This window comes from Megalobrama amblycephala, linkage group LG14 (assembly GCF_018812025.1).
Source record: "Megalobrama amblycephala isolate DHTTF-2021 linkage group LG14, ASM1881202v1, whole genome shotgun sequence".
NCBI classification, from domain to species: Eukaryota; Metazoa; Chordata; class Actinopteri; order Cypriniformes; family Xenocyprididae; genus Megalobrama; species Megalobrama amblycephala.
In genome coordinates this window covers 49,872,652-49,892,811 of record NC_063057.1, presented here as the reverse complement: position 1 = coordinate 49,892,811, position 20,160 = coordinate 49,872,652, and the positions used below count along the sequence as shown (strand labels likewise).

General features: G+C 34.5%; 1 protein-coding gene across 2 annotated transcripts; it reads left to right on the top strand.

Moving 5' to 3' along the window:
* Nucleotides 1–333: 333 nt before the first annotated feature.
* Nucleotides 334–17,254, top strand: slco1d1 (solute carrier organic anion transporter family, member 1D1). 2 transcript variants are annotated; one of them, XM_048155041.1, is made up of 15 exons: nucleotides 334–462; nucleotides 1,402–1,458; nucleotides 5,129–5,270; nucleotides 5,845–5,977; nucleotides 6,163–6,287; nucleotides 6,876–7,022; nucleotides 9,439–9,537; nucleotides 10,619–10,873; nucleotides 11,879–12,043; nucleotides 12,482–12,677; nucleotides 12,916–13,081; nucleotides 13,788–13,972; nucleotides 14,067–14,131; nucleotides 14,222–14,339; nucleotides 16,310–17,254. In XM_048155041.1, exons 2-15 carry the CDS (start codon nucleotides 1,408–1,410, stop codon nucleotides 16,527–16,529), a joined length of 2,067 nt encoding a protein of 688 aa, XP_048010998.1. In that variant the 5' UTR covers nucleotides 334–462; nucleotides 1,402–1,407; the 3' UTR covers nucleotides 16,530–17,254. The 2 variants fall into 2 exon arrangements, with proteins under 2 accessions (XP_048010998.1, XP_048010999.1); XM_048155042.1 differs by having other exon boundaries at nucleotides 378–462; nucleotides 1,198–1,458.
* Nucleotides 17,255–20,160: the final 2,906 nt, after the last annotated feature.

Sequence of the window (20,160 nt, the reverse complement as noted above, 5' to 3'; positions counted from 1 at the left end):
TATAACTTTATCATAACAATCAGTATAGTATTTGTATTATTTTAATAATAATTATAATTTTTTAATAAATAAATAAAAGACTTCTGGAACAGCAGTATTCTTACCAAACATATGAAGTATTTGCATTGGAGTGAAGGGTCATTATACAGTACAGGCATTAGGGTGAAAGCGTTCACTGTTCAATAAACCACACATACTACTTCCAGTGACGTTCACTGCAGCGTGCCATCTCTGTCCGTCCAAAGCACATGAGACAGCGCTGGTCTGCTGTGCCCTCTGTAACTCTGAAAAACCCAGCCCCCCTCACTGTAGAGAAGTGATCTGTTGACAGGATCAGCAAATGGACATGACTCTTTGGTTACTGATTAGATGAAATGTTATAACACTGAGTGATAAGACCTTACCTGTGAGCAAAGTGTCAGAGTCCTCTATCCATACTGAGGGACACGGGGAACAGCACAGGTAAATATGATCTCTGTATCTCTTACTGTCTTTATTGAAAGTCTGACCGATTGTTGTTTACAACAACATCCTGTTTGCAGAGCTGATTTATCTGAACATTGTAAAATTTCTATAAATGCTTGTCACACGTTCACAATGGCAGTTTGCCATTAAACAGCTGCCATTTTCAGCAAAAACAAGGAGTAAATAACAATTATGAAACATAATAATACAAATATAAAAGGTATGCAAACATTACATAATTTAATTTTAATTTTAATATAATTTGACAATATAGTTTTTGTGAACATTGAATAAAAATGTATAAAATGTAAAAAAGAAAAGAAAAAAATGCATGCAATAATTTGCCTCAACCTGACATTTATGCCAACTATTCTTGTTTATATTAATATTCTTGATGCTATTACATCTTTCAGTGCAAATCTACCTTCATTATATTGTTGATCTTTGCCTGAATGTATATCAATTTTATGGAAATATATAATCTTTGCATATAAGTTTAGAGGATAAAATGGTGAACATACAAAAGTATAAATATGATGGTTTATTAGTAATTTAGATTTGCAACCACTTGTGACAACTAGTCAGCCTAAATAAACACTCACTTTCTTTTTTTTAAGTATTCCTCACATCATGTTTCATTGTCTTCAGCATCAAACCAACATCAACAAAGTTTGTCCTGCTGTCCATAATTCTTGAAAACTTTGATTTTTTCAAACACCCTTCCTCTTGCAGGAAATGTGGTGCAATTTCTGAATCCACTCTCAGCTCCACCCTCAGGGGTCTTTCCTCTCAGATGATGTTTTCTTACTCCTGTGAACAATGGATCCTGGAAAAATGCTGTTTGCACTACAATAACAAGATGCTGGACATAATGATCCTGGTGTTAACACGCTCTGCACTGTTCTGTCATCTTTCATTCGTATCGTTTGCTTCCAGGGCATCATGAGCGTGGAACAGAAGACGGCACGAGAGCCATGCTGCTCCAAATTAAAGGTAATTTTCGCTAGTCTTCTACTGCTTTGTAATTTCCTGATTACATTGACCCATTATGATCAAAGACATGAAATGGCTCATTTAATCCCATCACTTGCAGCTTACTTTCTGTTGACTTTCTCTGCATACTTTCAGCTCATTCTTCTGAGATTTTGCATAGTGACCCCAAAAAAGAAATTTGGACACTTAAGTCACACACAGATGTGTAAATTTCATTGCAATAGATATAAAATATTCATCCAAGTGGAAATTATATAAAATAAAAATAGCATAAGCACAGTTTGAGCAAATCATTAAAAACAAAAATAACAATAAACTATAAAATTGCATATAGTGAAAATTGCATTTATAAACTATAAAATTACATATATATTATACTATAAAATTGTTTATATATTGACAAGTATTTGGGCACTTTCTGGTTTACAAACATAGGTGAACCATGTTCATATACTGTAAACCTGGATAAGTTTTACTAACTCAAACAATTTGAGGCAACTGATTGCCTCTATTTTTATAAGTTTGCAAACTTAAATATCATCAGTAAGCATAGCTAGTTTTTTTTTTTTTTTTTGAATAACTGTAAATTACAAAATAACATTAAATCAAAATATATATAATATAATATAATATAATATAATATAATATAATATAATATAATATAATATAATATAATATAATATATAATATAATATAATATAATATAATATAATATAATATAATAGTTCATCTTAATTTAATGCAACTCAAAATTTTAGGTACACTGTAAATCCAAATAAGTTGGCAAAAAATAATAATAATAAATAAATAAAAAATCAGTTGCTTCAAATTTTTTAAGTTAAGAAATTCAAAGTTTGTTTAAGTAATCAGAACTGGCAGATCTTTACTTTGTAAAACTTCAAAAAATGCCAACTTGCTAATTTGTTAACATGTTAACAATAGCATGGTATAACACTTGCTGAATGAGTACTGCAATGTAAAACATTTAACATGCTTGCTCTCAAACCAAGCCATGCACTGCTTGTCACGATGATGGTAACCTTCTAAAAACACACATTAACAGAAACTCTTCTGAATTAGCATAACAAAACATTAATCACTACTAAATCTCCCACTTAACATTAATCTTGCACAAAAACCATTATATAACACTTAATTTTAGCATTTACTCTCCCTTTCGAGTGCAATTGGCAAAGCATGCTGGGAAATAGAAATCCCAGCCCAGTTTCAGTTAAACTTAAGTTTGTCTAAATTAAAAGAAATGTTCATAAAACTCAAAACAATTAAACAGTTCAGTTTACTTAAAATATATCAGTTCTGTGAACTTGAAAGAAGGGAAAGTTCTAAATACTCATAAAAGTTAATTTGAATTTTTAATTTAAGTTTGTCCTACTCAAACGAATTAAATATTTTGAGTGTTAGGGTTTACAGTGCTGTGGTTATTCTGTTAAGACACCTGTGTGAACTTGACTGACTTGAACTAACTTCATACATTCACTGTCGCCTTTGGCTTGCTTAGTTGGGGACATTTAATATTGTGCAATATTGTTGACTTGACTTCACTGACACTATTAAATGAGAAATGAACTGAGCTGGATGATGACATTACTGTTTTCTCCAGAGCTGCTTTATAGATGAATTGAACTCATCGTTCCATAACTGATTAACTTTACACAGTTATCGAACCAAACTGAATAAACACTGAACTGATTTCAACTGAATAATCACTCATTTCGAGCTGCTTTACAACAAAATTAAATTCTGTTTGAATCATTGAATCATTATTTTCCTGTTTATCACTGTACAGGTGCTTTGAAATGATCTGTTTTGTATAAAGCACTTTATAAATAAAGGTGACTTGACTACAAATCACTTAACATAATTTGTTTACAACAAGCAAGTGAGGCTTCAGTGTGCAATTACGTTTTGTGGCCACTATATTGAATTCAATTCATCGCCATCAAAAACAGTCACTGGACATCCAGAGACATCAAGGGCCCATCCACATGGAGACGCGCAAACATTTTGTATCGTATAAGCGATTCGTCCAGATGGATCCGGTGTTTTGGGAAACCGCTATTTTTTGAAACCAGGTCCCAGAGTGGATAAATCTGAAAACGACACCCTTGCGTTTAAAGCCAATCCATATATTTTGTGAAACGATGATGTCATCACCCCATGTCTCGACCCTAGTCAGACACCGCTATGTCACGTAACAGCAACAACAACAACAATAGAGGACTGCATGCTTGTGTTTGTGCCGCAGAAGCTACCGAGCCTAAAATAATAAGTAATAAATTAGCTTTACTAAAATAAAGCTTTATTACTAAGCTTTACTAAAGTTTGTATACAGCACGCAAGGTTTATGCGCATGCTCTAAGTCTTATTCTCCGTTTTTAGTGTATCTCTGTGGCAGAATTACAGCACCACATACTGATCTGGCATGTACTGTATACTACATTGTTTTGAGTCAGTTCCAGTGGTTTCGTGCGTAGGCAGATATTTCTCAAGATGAGGAAAAAGATCGGACAGGGAAAGCTCTGGCTTCATGTGGATGTGGCCCGTTTACCTCAAAATATTTTTATTTTACAGTGTCCTTGTTACACGTTACCTGCATTTATTATGGTAATAGCTTTAATTTATGCAAACCATAAAACCATACCCTAATCCTAATCCTATAGTAAGTATAATATCGTTATAATATAGTTAATTAATATTACTCAGTATATACTTAAATGTATAATTACACTGTAACAAGGACATCTATAAATAAAGTATAACCAAATAAGTTTTTAAAAGAAAGTCAGAAAGTCATACAAATTTTTTTACTCATCAGGGTGAGTAAATTATTAGTTTTTCCTTTCCCTGCAAAAATGTTATTCAAACCGTGGGAATCTTTCCATTCCCAAGCAATATTCTACTAGGAAATTTTCTGGCCTTATCGTTCAGAAGAAATTAGTCCCTCTAAAAGGTCAATGTTTGGGGCAGAGTCAGAGTTTTAGTGGCGGTTGATGATTAGTGTACTTCCTTTTGGTTAAACGAATCAATGGCATGGTTTCTGACCCAAACTACAGCATTAACTTTTTAATGGTTAACTCATGTAAAATGAAGATACAATGTGCAGAAAATAGTTAGCCATCAAAATATGGGTTAAACGCCTGTGTACTCTAATGTGTCACAGCCATGTCAATATGTTACTGAATGCACATATATGACATGACCTACAGAATACATCTGTTCTAAAATTGTACTTTTTTTAAGGTCATTATCAAAGTTAATGTTTGTGTTTATTGGGCAATCGGTGGGTGCTTATCATTGGTTCCACAGAACTGTCTACAAAACACACTATCATGGAATCATAAGTTATGGTACAGCTAAAGAAATTTGCTGGCTAGTTTTTGAGGGCACTTTTCAGCTGGTTAGCTGAAGATTTTTTTTGGGGAATTGGTGGCTAATTCATATGAATTTGCTCAATTTATTCATTTTTTTTCTTTTACAAAAATTATCTGTTGTGTACAATCTTATTCATATATATATATATATATATATATATATTTGTTGTTCGCTGTTTTTTTGTACAATCTGCTCACTGCCCACAAACAGTCAGGTTTAGGGGTGGACCGTCATGTTTACTTTTGTTTTCTAAAAATTTTATATTTTCCTTTTTCAGATGTTTTTGGCTGCCATGTGCTTTGTGTTCTTTGCCAAAGCTTTTCAGGGCAGCTACATGAAAAGCTCCATCACACAGATTGAGAGACGCTTTGACATTCCCAGCTCGCTGATTGGATTCATTGATGGAAGTTTTGAAATTGGTGAGAATTAAAATCACATACTGTATGTTGAGCCTTAATGTAGCAGAATACTATAAACAAATACCTTCATAACACACTCTCATATTAATTCATAACTATTTTGGTGAATTGGTGGCTAATGTGTATGAATTTGTTCGAATTCATTCGAAAGTTTTTGTAGTCTTCTTACTCCTCATAGATTTAGGAGTACAAATCATATAATTTCTCATGAGATTCAATTGAAAATACTGTACTTAGGCCCCAAAAAGTATATGGACACTTAAGTGAAACGTAAAAATATATGAATGTCATTGCAGATGCCAGTTGGCTTGATATTTTAAGTAAAAAATGGACTTTTAACCACCTGGTCTCATTTTTTTTTTTTTTTTGTGAATTTCTGAAAATGAATATCCAATATGGTGACACTGATAGATTTTTAAATGTGTCTTAAGTGTCCAAACACTTTATATTTTCAGGGGCCACACTGTTTCATAAGTCTATTTTGTATTGTGAGTAAATTTGCTATATTTTTATCTCTTGGGAAATATAAAATGTGCAGTGATTTTAATAGGATACCTATTGCTGTTCTTTTCAGGTAATCTGCTTGTAATAGCTTTTGTGAGTTACTTTGGTGCTAAACTTCATAGACCACGGCTGATAGGAGCTGGGTGTTTACTCATGGCCATGGGATCCTTCATAACTGCGGCGCCGCATTTCTTTCAAGGACTGTAAGTTTACTTGCATAAACATATTTTAACATTTGACAATGCAGGGTTTTTAGTAATGCAGATCAACTACTCTGTAACCCACCTTGGTTACCGCATACAGTATGTATCAGCAAGTTCACAGTTCAAATATAACAGTTTCAAATAATAGGACAGATATGTGTCAAACGTGTGTTTGTTTTCCACAGGTACAAATACGAGACAACACTTTCACATTTATCTGCCTCCAATGGGACAGAGAGTGCCCTACCATGTTTAACTAATGGGAGTCTTGCACAAGATCATGAAATTCCCACAGCGGAAAGCCAAGCAGGTAAGTTGTTCGACTTTAACAATGAGACAGACCTGAGATAAGATATTAAACTACAGGCATACTGCAATTAACAAAACAAAACAAAAAACATCACAATAATAAGCTGATTGGCCTTCACAATGCCTCTCCACTTAAGTTTCTTCTTCCAAAAATCTTATAAAAATCTAATAGTTTATGTTCAGTTAAATTATAAAAATTGCATTCAATTTTATTTAAATAACAGAAATATGAGGCAGAAATATACAGATTTACTGGCATCCACATTCATATGAAAGAACGGTTATTCTTAGAAGGTACCAGACATAAGTTGGGAAAGTGGAGCTGTAAAATCAGTTGTCATGTTTGGCTTGTAATATGATTGTATTACCCACAATCCCCTGCAACACTGAACTTTCACTCTAGATTGCTTATCTATCTTTGTATTTCTGAACTTCGGGAAGCCTAATATGTTGGAATTGATCCTTTTTTATGTAATTGATATGTTTGAAATCTCCAAAAGTAGACTTTGATCTTTCATTGAGATGCTTTGAGGTGTGTTAACAGAGTCATGTGTGTAGTTGTTCATTTGTGTTGTTTTTGTCCCTTTAGAGTGTGAGAAAGCAGCCAGTTCCTCCCTGTGGCTCTTTGTCTTCCTCGGGAACATGCTTCGTGGCGTGGGAGAGACACCCGTCATGCCTCTTGGGTTGTCTTACCTGGATGACTTTTCAAGGCAGGAAAACACTGCTTTTTACCTGGGTATGATTGACTACCTGTTCCAAGTATTTTATTACCAATTCTGGCATTCATTTAAGCCTTTTAATGCCCTGCTAGTTATGCTGCCGCCCCATAAGATTTCACTCAATTACACAAACAAAAACTCTGAAGGCAATTGTTACTTATTTTAATAACGTACTGTAATTTATGGTTATTTCCATTTACAGGCCACAGTATCCCTTGTGGTAGAAAGGAGGCAGAATATGAGGCAGAAGTACAGAATGTCACATTTTATTATTGGCTGTTTCAACACAAAATGAAGTATAGCACTTTTAGAGTTTCATCCCTCTGCCTAATGTGAGCATAAGTATTGGGATGGTTTAACATAAAGTAAATGTAAATGTGTAAAAGCTAAAATTTTATTGTAAATTCCTTGCAAGCAATCACAGGAGTAAGTCTGTGACCCATAGACATCACCAGACTCTTGGTTTCAGACTTTGAAATATTTTTTTAGGCCTTTGATGCAGCCATTTTCAACGGTTGCTTGTTTTGGGGAGTTTCTGCCAATAGTCTCCTCTTCAGCTGGTGAAATGCTTGTTCAATAGAATGTCCTGAAAAAGATAGTTACCACTGGCAAGCTTCAGCAACCGACAATGACCAGGTCAGATGAGAAAATCAACAGCAGTTGATGATAGACAAATGTTAAGGGCTATGAAAAAAACAGTCATTGGGAAGTGCTTCATAATGCAACAGGACAATGATCCAAAACACAAGTACTGCCAACTCAATCAAGGAGATTATCATGGTAAAGAAATTTTAGGTCTTTCATTGGCCAAGTCTCCAGATTTAAATCCTATTGAACAAGCATTTCACCAGCTGAAGAGGAGACTAAAGGCAGAAATTCCCCAAAATAAGCAACCGTTGAAAATGGTCGTATTAAAGGCCTGAAAAAGCATTTCAAAGCGTGAAACCAAGAGTCTGGTGATGTCTATGGGTCACAGACTTGCTCCTGTCATTGCTTGTAAGGGATTTAAAATGAAATATTAGCTTTTACACTTTTACATTTGCTTAAAGTTAAACTGTTCCAAAACTTATAAACTCAATTTAGGCAGTGGGATGAAACTTAATCTTCTAATCATATTTACAGATGTCTTGACACCACAGCTAAAAGAGCAATTTTGTCTTTACTGTCCCAATACTTACGGAGGGCACTGTATATGTATATACAATTGTTTATTTGTTTTCAATTTGTTTATTTATTTTTATAAATAAAGGATAAAACTGTATATTAAAAGCTAACATATACAGCAGTAGTATTTACAAATAACAGCGTATCTAAAAAGTACTGTATAAGACAACTACAAACAAATTGATAAGGCAATATTGACGCCATTGTTTACAATACACTGGAGCACATGCAACTACCCGTAATGGTAAGGGGCGTGATGTTTCCGGACAACATGCACTAGGCGGTTAGCGAATCACAATACACTGGTCCAGCTAACCAATCTGAGCCCATTGCATGTTTCTGAGGGAGGGGGCTTCATAGAGCCAGGAACTCAACAGAGTATTTTTAGGATAATTGTAACAGTGGTGTAGAATAAAGGTAAAATATATGAAAAATAATGTTTGTTTGTTTTTTAAACAGTGTACCCCACAAACACAATCAAGCCTTCGAAAATAGTTGATCAACCACCCCTTTAAGAGAGTAAACTTTGGGGGTGGTTGCGGGAGGGAGTGAAATATGACAGGTTCTTGACATGTTTGTGATAAACAACACTCTCCTGCTTTTCTCTGATTACAGTTTTTCTCGATTGCTTAAACACATTTCTTGAAATTAAACCTCCTTTTCTCGAAACGCTAAACACAAATCCATTCTGTAACTTCTCACCCAGTTCCCCAAACTTCCTATTTTCAGGTCAAAATGAAGCTTTCCATTCAAAAACATTCAATCTTCAGCCCCTCATCCTCTTCCTTCACCTCTTCCACCACTCCTTACTGTTCTTTCTCCTTCTCATGCTCTCCAGTGTCCTTGACCACTTCTATCACATTTCTCTGGATCCATTGTCCAAAACTGAAGGAACTGAATCTGGCCCTTTTATCTATCTATTGAAGATTCTGGTGTGTGATCAATTTTGACTTTTAGTGTTACCATCTGGGTAATTGTGTGTTAATTGAGCTCAAGCTATGCTGACTTGAGTGAACAATATTGAATGCTAGTTCTTTCTAAATTACAGCATGGTGTAGGCAATGAGAAATGAAGAGGAATTTGTGTGTAGAGTTTTGCAGGGACAGTTCAACAGATCTGACACAGGGGAATAGTGATTATAGTTTAAAGTGTATAGTGTTTTGAAATTTTAGTTGAAAAGCCTGGTTATTGTGTTTAAGCAATTGAGAAAACTGTAAGACAGTGTGAATCAGTATTCTTTTTTACTGATTGATGTTGTGCTTTCTTTAGCTCTCATACAGACTGTGGGAATAATTGGGCCCATGTTTGGATTCATGCTAGGATCTTTCTGTGCTAAGCTCTATGTGGACATCGGAGCAGTGAACTTAGGTAAGACTGTTTTGTCAAACTAAACAATCAGATTCTGGTATTGACCTGTTCAACCAATGAAGTTTGGAACTAAAAATGGCTCTTTACCCTACACTGATCTTACATAAGATTATACCTAGGCCAAATTGGTGATGTAATAACTTTTCATGGTTAGAAGAATATGGGAAGAAAATACATAAAAAATACATAAACAGTCTATATATTTAATAATTTTTTTGTGAAAAAAAAAAATTCAAAATAAATGTTTTTAAATAAATATTTTTTATAAACAATATAGCCAATATTATAAATTGATACCTTTTGTCTGTTTTACCTTAATAAAAGCATTCAAACTAAACAATATAATATAATATAATAATTTGTATTACTCCATTGGCAATTTTTTACTTTGTATAGTCAAGGTATATTCTATATATTGTATATTTTACACAATGTTAGTTTAAGTAAATCAAGTTATTAAGTAAATGTACTGTTCCTCATGTTAAGCGTGTTTCAGGAAAACCAAAAATAGAAATGAAGAAAAATATTTTTTGGCACTGCAAAAAATTAAATCGACCAATACTAACATGATGTTAATATTTTGCGCATTTCTAGAAAAAAAATTCCCAGCAACCTTTCTTTAAAGGCATTTGATACATACAAAGCATTTGTACCTTAAGATTTACTTTGTCATAGTTACTTGTTACATGCAAATACTGTGAAAAGTAGATGTTTGTCCTATAGTCTAATCGATTGACCAGGTCACTTCTGCTAATTCGGTTCAGAAGGTTAACTTTAAAAAGCACTCTGTTTGCCCAAGAGAATTCCAGATCATAACCCTGCATGCAGTAATACTCATTAATACCTGAAGTCAGTGTGCTTATATGTGATGTTAATGAATGATATGACTTTATGATATGCATATATGTGACAAATTTGCAGTGTGGTATGAGTAAACTTCAACTAGTCCTCTATATAATAACTGACTGGCTGACCCAGTAAGTTACCCTCTGACATAAAGGGTCTTTGGTCATACTGTTTGTTAGGATTTCAAACTATAAACTGCCTGGTTTATGATCAAAATGTCAATGTCTGTTTTAAGATACCATCAGCATCAACCACAAAGACACACGTTGGGTTGGCGCCTGGTGGCTGGGCTTTTTGATAACTGGTGGAGTGATGACACTGGCTGGAATTCCCTTTTGGTTCCTTCCCAAGTCTCTTCCTAAGCAGGGTGAGACTGAAACAGAGAAAAAATTGAATGTTCTAGAGGGCGAACAGGACCGCTTCATTCCTGACAACAACAGTACTCCTCCCAACAAACCAGCTCCAGTTACCATGGTGGCTCTGGCTAAAGGTGTGCATTTCATTATATTTTAAATATATAAGGGGTGTAACAATATATCTTGTCACAATATATCGCAATACAAAAATGCAACAACATGTATCACAGATAGTGACTATGTATTGTGTATAGTTCACAAAAAAATGACAATTTCTGTGTGAGAAAAAAGGTTTTGGTGTCAATACTACATTAAACTGCTACATATAATGTTGAATATAATGTATAATAATGCAATGGGGGGATATTTATGGGTCCTGATAATGCCAAATGTCTTATGTTATACATTATTTTAAATAGCCTATATCTAGTCAGTGACAGAGTGCAAACATATTCATCTAAAATAAATCTGTTTCAGCATCAGAATCATGAATATTTTTTATTCTGGTGTCACCATTGTCCTGTGCATTGGGTTACCAACACCAAGTCCAAGCCTATTCATTTCCACCCCAGAAGAACCTTTTCAGAACTATTGGCTCAAGTACCCGAATTTTGCCGTGTTCTCAATCGCACCACAGGAACTTGGAATGATTTTAGTTCTAGGAACTCCTTTTGGGGGAACTATTAGCTCCTACTTCAGAGTAGGGTCTAAACCAGCACTATAGGAACTATCAGTGACGTAAGTGTACGCTGATTGGTCAAACGCATGTCAAACACCGGCACCCGGTAATTTTAAAAAGTCATGTAAAAAATATTTACTTCACGAACATGAAAAACAACAATAATGGCATTTACCTGTTGTCTGCAGAGTTGTATTCTTTTCTCTACCTCGATGAGATGTAATACTGAAAGTTGTCATAGGAGATTTCATCTCTTATCCCCACTTTTTGCTCTTTCCGTCGCATAAATTATGCATTTACATTCCATCGCCGTTGTATTGTGAGTTCTGTATCGTGATATGCATCGGATCGTGACATGAGGGTATTGTTACACCCATATATATATGTTTATTCATAGGATTTGGCTGAGACATTGGGCATACATGACCCTTGTGTAAAGCTGCTTCTTGATATATTTTAGATTTTCTGCCATCACTGAAGAAACTCTTCAGCAACAAGACTTACCTGCTCATCATGTGCACTGGTTTCATTCAAGTCAATGGTTTCATAGGAATGATCACATTCAAACCAAAGTTCATGGAGCAAGCTTATGGCCAATCAGCATCAAGGGCCATATTTATGATCGGTGGGTTTACATTCATTGTACATTGACTTTGTTTTAGCCTGTTTAAAATTAATTTCCATATAAATACACATAGTGAGGCCAATTGTGTCCCTCTTATTTATATGTAAAACATTTTTTTGACAAAAACTAGCTGACACATCACACATCAGCAAAAAATAAAATTAAACAAAACAAAATAATACAATAAATTGTACATAGTAGTTGTGAAAATTACACATTCCTTAAACTTAAAAATATATATATATATATATATATATATATATATATATAATTACATTAAGTTTAATTTAATTTAACTTAAATGTTAAATAAAAACAAAACTGTGTTATGGGTTTGAGGACTCAATGTATAACAATATAATAGCATGTATAACAATTTAATTAATTAATAAATAAATACATAAATAATCATGAATTTAATCATCTTTTGTCTTTCCAGGCATTTTTAATCTGCCAGCTGTGGCATTGGGAATCGTTGCTGGAGGGTTTATAATGAAGAAGTTCAAACTGAATGTTCTCGGAGCAGCCAAGATCTGCATAGGTGCCTCTGTTCTGGCTTTCACTTCGCTGCTTATTCAGTATTTCCTGCAGTGTGACAACTCACAAGTGGCTGGACTTACAGTGTCATATCAAGGGTAAACACTCCAGAAATAGTACAGTTCATTGTGTTGGTTATCATCATTTTTGGTGGCAGCTTTGGAATTAATGAATGGCATCTTTTAACCTTCATGTCCCATTTAGGTCTCAGTGTTTTGTTAAGCATTTTTGAGACATTTAAATGGCCTTTGTGGTCTTTGAACAATAATTTTTGTATTTTTTTTTTTGAAAGCCAAGAAACATACAATAATTTTTATTCTTTTAATTTTCTAACAGGGCTCCAGAGGTGTCCTACCAGAAGAATACACTAATCTCTCAGTGTAACATTGGTTGCTCCTGCTCTCTCAAGCACTGGGATCCGATATGTGCCAGCAATGGCATGACCTATGCGTCCCCCTGCCTCGCTGGCTGCCAAACCTCCACTGGGGTTGGCAGGGAGATGGTAAGCTATTCCCACTTTCCCAGATAGATACATGCCTGTTGCTGAATCTGTTATGGCCACAGACTACTTGTGTGTGTGTGTGTGATTGTGATACAATTAAAAAAAAGTATACAACATCCGTACATCAACGTGAAACTGCTTGAAATTATCATGTAATACATATCCTTGTGAAATTGATTTTAGCCAACAAGATTTGATTGAATCATAGATGATGGGCAAGGGTAATTATAGTCAACCTAAAAAAAATAAATGCTGTGAAATCCTAAAAATGCATTTGTTTTAGACCATAGGATCCAAGACCACTTGTGAAAGGCTTCTAATTTAATCTTTTGGTAATAAGTATGTCCCCCATTTGGCAGTCACACTCATATGGACTAGTTTAGTCAAACCTGATGATCCATGTTATGCCAGCATGTTTTGTGAATGTTTCAAAGAGCATGTTGTGTGCCTCAGTGGAAGAATCTGACCTTTGGTACAAAAGAGTGAACGTGGTTTGCTTACATTTGATTAGTGTCCCAGAACTGTTGTTAAATAGTTTTGTTTAAACTAAATTTCTTCATTGTAGAAATTTTCAAAATCCTAATAAAATAATAATAATAATAATAATAATAATAATAATAATAATAATAATAATAATAATAATAATAATAATAAGAATAAATTGGCTGGTATTGCAATTGCTAACATAGTCTCACTCTTTTCAAAGGTATTCCACAACTGCACCTGTATTGGAGAGTCGTCTTTCCCCTATGCAAATATGTCAGCAGTGCTGGGCCAGTGTCCTCGAAAGAATGATTGTGACTACATGTTTAAGTTCTACATGGGGGTGTCAGTCCTTGGTGCCTTTATTTCGGCTTGTGGGGCCACACCAGGTTACATTATTCTGCTCAGGTATCTAATCTAGAGAATCTTTAACAATTTTAGGACCCTTCTGAATGAGAAAAAATGTTTACTTTTTGGTTTAAAAATGAATAATATTTCTCAGAACCATAACACCAGAACTGAAGTCTTTGGCTCTTGGTATGTATATGTTGGTTGTGCGGACACTGGGTAAGAGGATTTCTTTTGTACTCATTCTTAACACAAGATTATAAAACAGCATAAAAAAGTATCTTCAGCTGATCTGAGAAAATTTTCTAGGTGGCATTCCTCCTCCAGTTTATTTCGGAGCCTTGATTGACAGAACTTGTCTAAAATGGGGCACAAAACAATGTGGAGGGAGAGGAGCCTGTCGTATCTACGAAACAGGTGCCTTCAGGTTAGTACTGTAAACTTACACTGGCACTTTTAGAAGTTTAATAGATATAAATTAAATCAATTCTAAGGGGAAATTTCTGATTCACTATCACCTTGAAACATAATTGTAAATATAATAATTCTTGCTATTACGCTTCCAAAACACTTCCTTCATCGTTGGTCAGACAAAAAGATTACTTCACCCATTGGCAAAAACAGTTTCAGACTAGCTATATGTTTTTTTTTTTTGTTGTTTTTTTTAACACAGAGTCCCTGCTTTTGCACTTATGGGGAAATTAGCCTACCAATATTGTATTTGTAGTCATCATAGTACTGGAAAAGTTGAAAGCATTATAACACTGAAGAAATTATATGACCTTAAATTTCATTTGACGAAAAGCTTTCATGAAAGCATGAAATACTTGCAGCACAGCAGGAACATTCTTCTGAAAACATGGCAACTTGCCATGAATGTGAACCCTTTGTTTGTAGCTAGTGGGCAATTACAGTACAATTAATGAATAGCTTTCCCCCGGTTTCACAGACAAGGCTAGTCCTAGACTAAAATGCATGTTTGAGCTGTCTTTTATTCAGCTTTTAGTCCCACCAAGCTCCAATTCTCCTGTGTCTCCGCCTCCTTTTCCAAAGTCAGCCAGTCCATCCGCTGATTCCCTGCTCCTCGGCTACTCCTTTGTTTGCTCCACTACACTGTGTGGATGCACCTCAGATCTTCTAGTCACTAGCTCCGCCTTGTCAAAAGGATTCCCCTAGCTTCACCTCAAGCCGCTGAGCCTATCACTCCACCTCAGCTTGGCGACCAGTCGGCTCCACCTTGGCTTCTCCCTCCCTCGGCTTCATCTTGGACCATTGTCCTCCCGGCTCCACTGGGCTTCCTTGTCCCTTCGGCTCCACCTTGGTCAGATGTCGCTCTGCTTATGCCATGGCCTTTTAGGCTGTCAGCTGCACCTCGTCCTTCCACTTTGCCTCAGTCATCTGGCACCCTGGCTCCACCTTGGGAGCTCGTTGCTGCAGCTCTGCCTCTGTCTCCCGAACCTTCAGTGTCGCTTGGTCTCACCGGCTCTTTGGCTCCACCTCTATCATCTTAATCTCCGTCCGTCGTAACTTCTTCTTCATAAGCCCACTCCCTTGGACGAAAATCAAACCCACACATGGATAGACTAAGGATGCTACATTGGTGGTATTGGTGGACTCGTTGTAGCGTGTCAGTCGGAAGGGGGCTTCATCAGAGAAGATGTCTTTGCACCAGTCTTCCGCTGTCCAATCCTTGTACATCCTGCAGAATTTCAGTCTGTCCTTCATGTTTTTCTTGGAGAGAAGTTGCTTCTTTGCTGCCTTTCTTGTCCCCAGGCCATTGTCCAAACATCTTGGCCTCACTGTGCATACAAATGCACTCGAAACCACCTGCAACCAATAATGAGCAAGCTCTGCACTGGTGGTGACATGATTCTGTAGCTGAGTCTTCAGAAGGAGTACTGCCACTTGCTAGACTCTCCAGGACATCCTGAAGCCTTCTTCACTGCAGTTGAACCTCTTTCCTTGAAGTTCTTAAAGATCTGGTAAATGGTTCTTTCATTTGCAGTATTCTTTTTCAGCAATTTCCGTGAATGTGAGGCCATTTTGATGCAAAGCAATGATGGCTGCATGTCTTTCTTTGGAGGCAACCATTAGTAACAAAAGAATACTATGACTGGAAGCACCCCCCCCCCCCTTTAAAGCAATTAGTTTGCTCTTATAAAGTGATTTTACCTGTATTTGTTCACACTTTCCCATGTGCAGATGATATGATTAGTGTATGAAGTGAAATGTTAGCTTGTCATTTTGTGCTAAGGACAAAAACAGTGAAATTTGGGTTTTTGTGATAAAGTCATTTTTCTTCTTTTTTCTTTTTGTAATTACTCCATACTTTTGACAGATAGTGTACAAAAATGTTATTTTATAACTAAAGATTCTGGTCTCTTTTTTGCCCTACAGAAATTCTTTCTTGGGTCTTGTTTATGGCCTGTATGCTGCATCCTACCTGTTGTGGGGAGTCCTGTACAACAGACTGTCTCATCTTCAAAAGAAGCTCACATTAAAGGAACAGTTAAAAGCTCAAGAACAGGATGGCAGTGGTGTTTCTAATGGCAATGCGAATGTGCCTTCAGCTATTGTAAAATGCAATGAAAATCCAGACCAGGAGACCACTATCTGAAGTTAGGCTTCCAGTAATTTTGCAAAGTCGAATGTGTGTATTGCACCAAAGTTACAGTGTTAGTAAAGTTATAACTTCTACTTGTACATTTATTGATAAAAGTATATGCTGTTTGTAAACTCATCGACAGGTCTTTTTTTTTTTTTTTTTTTTTTTTTTTTTTACATTAGGTTCAACTCCATCTTCATTTTCAGTTATTTCCTGTATCTAATACATTTATTTGTATTATTTACGCATTTATAGAATGACATTCAAGCAGTATCCAATCCAACAACTACAGTATAAGCTAGAAAGTAATATATTATACTCAAGGAAAAATGGTATGGATAATGTGGTTCCTCAGAATAGAACATTGTTACATAGAATCATTGTTATAGTGGCAGGTCATTGTGAGCTCACTGTTTCTTATGAAATTCTTGTTATGACATAATGATATATTGGGGTCACATATATCATCATACTTTGTAATTTATATTATATTATATTATATTATATTATATTATATTATATATATATATATATATATATATATATATATATATATATATATATATAGCAATGTTTTGTAAAATTTCTGAATGGAATCAAATTTTATGTATGCAGCTGTAAATAATGGACAGTATGTCATGTACATGGAACACTGGATCCTTTTGCAACATTGCTTATGAAATTAAAATTCTTTCTTTGTAAGTCCTTTACATATAGAATAAAAGAATTTGTCTGTGTCCCTGCTCTCAACCCCTGTTATGCTGTGACATCCCATTTTCAAAATAATGGTCTGGTCTTAATGATATGGAAGCTTGTTTCTGCCACTGACTAAAAAAAACTAAAAAGGTAGTTGCGACTTTTTTATCGCAATTGAGAGTTTACAGAATTGCATAAGCTCGCAATTTTGACTTTTTTTTCATAACTGTGTTATATAATGTCGCAATTGTGTGTTATAACTCTTTCAAACTTAGGTTACACTTTATTTTACAAAACGTGTACTTACCAAAGAAAGTACTGGTAATATATGGTAACTACAGTACATGGATTTAAGATTACTTTTAGGGGTAGGTTCAGGGTTAGTACTGTATAACCTAGTTATTGCCTAGTTATTGTAATTGCTATAATAAGTACACAATATGTACAGTACATGTGGAACAGGACTGTAAAAAAAAAAAAGTGCTACCGAAACTTGTGCTGAAAATGTCACTCCATTCAATATGATGTGATAATATGGAATCTTGTTTCCGCCACTGAATAAAAAAATAAAATAAAGATAATTGCAACTTTTTACCACACAATTCAAAATTCTTTTCTTGCAGTTCTGACTTTTCTCAGAATTGCGAGATATAAACTCAATTCTGAGAAAAAAATTCATCTTTTTTCCTCAGAATTGGACTTTATAATTTGAAAATGCGAGTTTATATCTCACAATTCTGAGAAGAAGTCAGAACTGCGGGATATAAACTCACAATTGCGAGAAAAAGTCAGAATTGTCAGATAAAAATTCTCAATTATCTTTTACATTATTTTATTCAGTGGCGGAAACAAGCTTCCATATTATGACATCATATTGAAGGGAGTGACATTTTCTGCACAAGTTTCAAACACAGTTAACAAAAATTATTGTCCATATTTCATTATGATTACAGATTATATTGGTCTCATTAAGCCAACTTAGTTCAGCTCTGTTGGGGAAAATCATAATCAATTTTTTTTTTTTTCCAGGGAAAAAAAAATAAAAGATCTTATTCATCGCACAAAGCACAATAATGACCATAAAAAAGAGAGTTATGCAATTTTGCATTGATCTTCAACCTTTGTAACATTCAACCCCAAAACATAACAAGGTTAGCACAAAACATATTTTAAAAAAGAAATAAGTCACTAATAGTGAAATACAATATACAATTAGAATTCCCACTGTTATTGTGTTAGGGTTAATTATGCAAAACTGCAACATTAAACAGTTTAGGAATAGGTTAATAGTTTGACAATTGAAAATCCCATATTTGTTGCCCTGAAAGTTCCTAAATTATATGAAATGACAACAGAAAATTTATCATAACATTAGCATAACTGACACCAAAGTTTGTTTTCAATACCAATCTCAGATCTTCTGGAGTCAATCATATAAATCTAGCATATATTTGCTCTCAAAAATATATTTTTCAGAAATAATCCTTCAACAATCTACAGTAAATAATTATTCCAAAATAGAAAAATGTTTTGATGTTTGGAGAGACAAACAATGTTATAAAACCTAAAAAAATTAACAAACAAACAAAACACTTTCCTATTCCTCCTTATTTATGTTCAGGAATGCGTCCATTGTTAAATCTTAATCCTCAGTTATGAGGGCAAAGCTGCTTGGATGAATGGGCCGTCTGCAGGCACATACTGCTCAGGGTTATTAGTTAACTAAAACTAAAACAAATTTAAATTATTAATAAAAAAAAAAACTATAATAGTATCTCAATGATGCAAAAATAATGCAACTAAATATATTAATAGAATATTTCCCTGGCTTCAGCTCATAACTGCAGCAGTGCCACGGCCTGACCACACTCAGTGGGGTATAACCTATCTGCTGGTTTAAACCATTCTTAAAGCTTTTTAATGAGGACACAAAAATCACAAGTCCAAACTTCAAATGTTTTTTAGAATGAAGTACGAGGAAAGCTTCTTGGTAACACTTTCAATAAACCTTGTATATGTAGTGCATTATAATTCATAATAATATCAATTATTGTAATTAATTGAGTCTAATTAGACTCCATGAAATATCTTAATTTATGTCATGTCCAAGATGGAAATCTAAAGCAGACAAAAACTTAAAATAATCTATGGAGATGCATTTTTTATTCATTTTCAGGTACATTATATTATATTTTATTATCACGTATTTGCTATAGGGCAGCAAATGATGCAAATCTTCCTCTGGTGTTCCATACATACACAGTACATACTTAAATACAGTATATACATACATGCATGCATACATACACTCTAAAAATTGCTGGGTTAAAAACAACCCAAGTTGGATTGAAAATACAAACCCAGCAATTGGGTTAAACGTTTGCCCAATGTGCTGGGCAGTTTTATTTAACCCAACTAACCAAATTACTATATTGCTGGATTAAAATGAACCCAAAATAGGTTGGAAATTAAAAATCAGACACATAATTACTAGAGGCAACAATAATTAAAAGGTGAACATTTATTAATAAGCAATTTAATAAATGTACATTGTTTAATTATTATTCATTAAACATATTAATAAATGCTAATTTCCAACATATTGTGGGTTAATTTTAAGCAATACAGTAATTTTTAAACAATAGTTGAGTTAAATAAAACTAACCAGCAGGTTGGGCAACATTTAACCCAACCGCTGGGTTAAAACAACACAGTTGCTGAGTTAAAACAACCAAATCGAAATTGGAATAGAGTATTTTTTAATTTTCACTGGTATCTAAAATGTAACTGGTGTCATAAATGCCTGTTTTTGAAAAAACAGTTTCATGGCTGGTAAAAAGAAATATATTTATGTATGTATGTACACTTAAAACAACCTATCGCTGGGTTTGTCCATTTTCAGCCCAACTTGGGTTGTTTTTAACTTGTTTTTACATGCATGTGTACA

Coding starts and splice junctions, on each gene's coding strand:
- slco1d1 (XM_048155041.1), top strand. CDS start 1,408: ATGAGCGTGGAACAGAAGACGGCACGAGAGCCATGCTGCTCCAAATTA. Junction 6,288..6,875: donor CACAGCGGAAAGCCAAGCAG/GTAAGTTGTTCG, acceptor TTGTCCCTTTAG/AGTGTGAGAAAGCAGCCAGT. Junction 9,538..10,618: donor CATCGGAGCAGTGAACTTAG/GTAAGACTGTTT, acceptor GTCTGTTTTAAG/ATACCATCAGCATCAACCAC.